General features: G+C 40.9%; 1 protein-coding gene across 1 annotated transcript; it reads right to left on the bottom strand.

The window, feature by feature from the left end:
- Positions 1–274: 274 nt before the first annotated feature.
- On the bottom strand, positions 275–1776 carry LOC147606599 (uncharacterized). The gene is made up of 3 exons (XM_086792103.1): positions 1065–1776; positions 793–942; positions 275–681 (listed from the first exon to the last, which is right to left on the bottom strand). Exons 1-3 carry the CDS (start codon positions 1625–1627, stop codon positions 570–572), a joined length of 825 nt encoding a protein of 274 aa, XP_086648229.1. The 5' UTR covers positions 1628–1776; the 3' UTR covers positions 275–569.
- Between the last annotated feature and the right edge of the window lie 3423 nt (positions 1777–5199).

Genomic DNA, 5199 nt, shown 5'->3' on the forward strand with positions numbered 1-5199 from the left:
TTGCTCACACCACTAAGACACTTACTGCCATCAAAATTAACCTTGACACTTTACCAAATTTTTTTAAAAAAGGGAAAAAAAGAGAGAGAAAACAACAAGGCCTGGCATAATTGAAACAAAGATGGGCATGGCTAAGTGTATTATGGACTTACACACAATGAGGAGAAAAAGACAACTTACTTCCTTTCACATGGCGAAAGGGGAGGAAGAAAAAGGAGGGTTTTTACATTTTTGAAAAGGTATAATTTTCAAGCTTGGGTCACGCTTGAGTTCACGCTTGGGTCACGTTTGAGTTCACGCTTGGGCAAAATTTTATTCTCGCTACCCAGAAGGATCAAGCCGCTAAATAAAAGAATGATTGAACATTTCATTAAGTACGCAGCAATGTCTATATAGTATGCCTCTTACTGGATGGGCTTACAGCAGCAGGGCTAAGTGGTGGTAAAAGAATTTACAGGGCTTTTAGGCTTTTGACTGCTATTTGCATTTCTCCAAAATGCTGCAGATAATGATGCTTAATCTACACAGATTATGGGTGTTAATATTCACTTGGGCTTTCAATTACATTGTTAGTGGTTGTGCTTGCCGATGTATGTAATCACCACATAGCCTTCCATCTCCGACGAGCTTTCAGTTTGCTTTCTGATGGGGCAGCCCGTTTGAGCACACCGGTAGTAGCTCCTGTACAGGCACATAAAGATTTGAGAAGCAATTTATATCGAATATAATGAAGTTATGATCTGGGTATGCACATTAATTGAAGTAATAAGGGTTGTTTTACGGAAACCTTACCTAGGGAAGCTTCTACCCTTGATGTTTTTCTGGCCATATTTGCGCCATACGTAGCCGTCGTGCAGGGCAGGATTGCTGCATTCCACTTGAAAGACCACTACGTCGACCTCTGTGTTTTCAACCTGGTTAATATTAAGGCTTGTGTTGGTCCTGCAAAATTATACATTCGATAATTAATTAGATTAATTTATTGATATACGATGTGCATTACACTAATTTGTGTTTTGCTTGATTAATTGATTGCAATTATGGCCGAGTCGGGGGTTACTTACCCTAGAGCATTGTTGCAAGCCTCCAAGTCCAGGTGGGGTGGACTGGCTGCAATTGCAGTCGAGGAGGATGCTTCAAAGTAGGTTGGAGACGCTTGCATGTACAAGTTTTCCGTCGTCAGAGTAGGTGCGAAGCTGCCGGAATTGAAGCTGCAGGAACCATTGCCCGTCGACATTGATATGACCTCATTGCTGAGAGAAGACTCATCAAAGGGATACAATTCATGAGTTGCAAAATCCAGCCATTTATCCCACATGTTAAGTGATGCCATCATTTCTTCATCACAGGCAAATGAGGTGGTTTCATCAACTGAAGGATGCCAATTATTATCCCATAAGCAATCCGGCATGATTACTGACTCGTCACTGGCCATAAGGGATTCCAAGCTGCTGCAATCCATAAGAATGTCCTCAGATTTGATGGATTGGCCATCATCAAAGCAAAGGGCAGGTGGAGGTGTGGCCGAGGAACGCTCTTCAAACGAGACGCAGCTGCTACTAGCTGTGGACGGGGAGACGAGGTCAGGCAAGTATGAAGTGGGAGGGCAGAAAGAGCGATGCATCATGTTAGAGCTTTTTGGGAAAAGATTAAGGGAGTACGTGCAATGGAGAAGAAGAAGAAGAGAGAATATCAAATTATGGTATGGCGAAAAGAAAATCTAATCACAGCTTGTTAGGCTGTTTTGGGTGAGCTTACAGCTGTGAGTGAGCCGGGGAGGATAGCTGCACTTGTGTGTGCAAATGCAGGAGCCACTTCTTGTGCTTATAAATTTCATTGCATTTTTTCCTTTCTCGGATTTTCGGCTGGGGAAATGTCGCTGTGGCTTCTTGGGGCTTGCCCAGAAGGCACCCAGGAGCCCGACATACATACGGAATCGTGCAGCTTCGTAGAAGCCTCCCCACCAGGGTTCGGGAAAACAATTTTAGGGAAAAGGAAATTGTTATTTTTGAGATGGTATTTTCTATGTGAACTTAGAAAATATAACTAAAACTTTTAAAATTTGAAAGGGTTTTATTTCTTTCTTATAACAATTTGAGAAGGATTTTCTCGAAGTTGAACAAGTTCTAGGCTAACGCGAACCCGTCTTTTCCCGAACCCTGCTCGCTATGCACTTTCTCAACGAATTGCTAGGGTTTTTTTATGTAATGCATGGACTTGGGAGTTGCTAGGATTCTGTACATGCTTCGTACATTACGCTTTGATGTTATGTGTTGACCCCAATTGAATGACAAATGCGTTTCTCTGCTCGAGTCTCAGAGATGCATGCTCATCTCTGACCCCGGCTCGAAAAACAAAAACAAAACTCTTAGGCATGAGCCATAATTTATTGCAATTTGGTACAGAAAGCCCCAAATTGATGGCAAGATACTTACTACTAGCTTGTTCCTAAACACTAAATAGCCACTCGGTAAGTATTTGTCAACCCTATTTAAGGAGCTTGTGGCACTTTTTGGCATTAAAAAAAGTTGCTATATGTAAAATTTTAAATTCAACTCAACACAAAGCATGAAGTTGACGATTCAACATTGAAAATGACACTCAAATCAAGCATGCATACGGGGAAAAATTGTTGGGGGCATTCAATAAACTTGGTGAATTTCCCTAAATCTCCTTGATGTGAGTAAACTGGTTAGGAACGTACATCATATTACACACATAGCCATCACATACTATTTACTTATTTGTGTGTGGTAACATTAGTGTCAACTATGCACCACGAGGAATTATTTGAACTTCATTGCAAAATGTTTTTTTAATTATTACCATAAGGAAAACTAATGCTGGCGAAATGCTAGCGAAGGATTCTCTCTTCATGTCTCTCAATCTCAAAACATGTTCCTCGTCATGAGTTCTTTTTGAGGTAGTGTTGGATGTAGAAGATTTTAGCAATACATTTGATGTTGATGAGAATGCCATAGTAACCAATTATGTCACATACTTTGGTCTCTTTTGTTTGCATGTACTTTAGTGCTTCAATGTTGACATCTCCTCAATAGAACCATGTTTCCCTTGCATCCATGAAGGCCTGAATTAAAATAAATTCCACACCTTCAATTTTGACATTTCCTCAATAGAACCATGTGTTCCTTGCATCTGAACCTTTAATGCAAATAAAATCCACAACTTCAGTGTTGACATCTCCTCAATAGAATCATGTGTACCTTGCATCCTTGGAGGCTTGAACCTTTAATACAAATTAAAGCTGCACTTTAACATACTTCCCTAGTGTTTTCTTGAAAGACCTTTTACTAGAGCTACACTTGATTGTTCACCTTTCGCTTGCACACATCCTTTATAAATTCAACACATCCTCTAGGACTATTGTTGAAAATTACTCTACATTCCCCTTTTGTTCAGGTGGAAGATCTGCATTGAGCGGTCGTTAGAGTTTGCCAATGGCATTTTGTCCATAAGGTTTTCACAAGGAATAAATGGACACAATATATATGAATTCCATGCCCATGAGGACAACTCAATGCATTGCATCAAGGTTTCTCAAATTGTGACCATACACACCATGCAACTCAATGCATTGCATCAAGGTTTCTCAAATTGTGACCATACACACCATGGAATGTATGAAGTCCATCAAAACATCACTGGGTTCGATCCTGTCCACATGCATAGATATGGGCTTGCAAGGGTTTCAACTTATAACCATTGATGTGTCCTTTTTTCATGGTGTAAATACTATGGTGACCACCTCTTGCTATCCAATGTATTCGAATTAGAAACATGTCTAAATTTCTATACAGACTTAGCTAACTAAAGCTACAAGATATAAGGTAGCCTATCACTAGATAAGTACATTGAACTGCCAAATAATAAAGTTGTGTCGTCCAAATAAAAAAAGTTGTGTCCGAGTTATTAAGGTGTCTTAATCTCTAGACAAGTGTTGAAGTTCAAACTTGGCTGCGAGATATAAAGTTGCCTATCATTAAAACACATTAATCTCTAGACAAGTGTTGAAGTTCAAACTTGGCTGCGAGATATAAAGTTGCCTATCATTAAGTAAACACATTAAAACTGTGAAAACAAAAAAACTTGTGTCCACAAACACACACACGATGCACATTAAAACTATAAAAACAAAAAAACTTGTGTCAACAAACACAGACACACACGATGTACACCACCAGGCCTAGAATTTGAAGGGTACCCTATTTACCTTTCCCTTCTTTTGAAGGGTAATTGTGTTTTCACCCTTCTTGTGAAGGTTTTGACCCCCTTAGAAGGGTATTGCAACCTTCAAATTCTAGCACTGCACACCCCCCCTCTCTCTCACTCTCACACACACAAAGAGAGAGAGAGAGGGGGGGTTCCTTCAAGTAGCCAAGCATTATAGATAGATGGCCAAAGCCTCGTTAGGAGGGTTTATGTTAAATTTCGGGGTGCCATGATACGTGGCACTCCACGGGCCCCAGCATGGGTGGTCACCTAGCCGGTGACCTCCTCGGAATAGACCTTGGTGCAAAAGGGGTATAGACACATGTTTGTATGTTCGTGCATTTGCTGGGATGATTCGAACCCAGTTCCCTGGCAAGGGAGGCGAAGCATCTATCCACTATACACACTCATAATATAAACACATGTCCATAACATGTTATGGACACATGTCTACACATGGGCCCATCACCGGCCATTGACCAGGTGATCGGGCCCGTGTGGGGTGCCACGTATCATGGAACCCTGAAATTTAACATAAGTGGGTTAGGAGAGGCTTCGAGGAAGCTCACTGGTTCAGTTTGTCAAGGGCTTCGGATTGTTTCTCCCCAACCCTCACTTTTGTCCACGAGCTTGAAGTCTTAAGTGAACCTATGCTTCCTGATGTCAAACCCAGCACCAGCAGAAGTATTTCAAAGGCAGAGGCAAAAACCAATGTTTGCGGAGATAAGGAAGGCACAGGCCAGACAAAGTAAGTATATATTTGAGATCCTTTGGTATCAACTATCCTAATTGACCCATCGAGGTCTGATAAGGACCTTGTTCCTTATTTCCCTAAATTTTCCTAAATATCCTTGATGTGAGTGAAGTGGTTAAGGACCTACATCATATTACACAGAACCTACATCATATTACACACATAGCCATCACATACTATTTGCTTATTTGTGTGTGGTGACATTAGTGTCAACT

Source organism: Cibotium barometz, chromosome 57 (assembly GCF_041138505.1).
Source record: "Cibotium barometz isolate CiBa-2024 chromosome 57, ASM4113850v1, whole genome shotgun sequence".
Classification (NCBI taxonomy): Eukaryota; Viridiplantae; Streptophyta; class Polypodiopsida; order Cyatheales; family Cibotiaceae; genus Cibotium; species Cibotium barometz.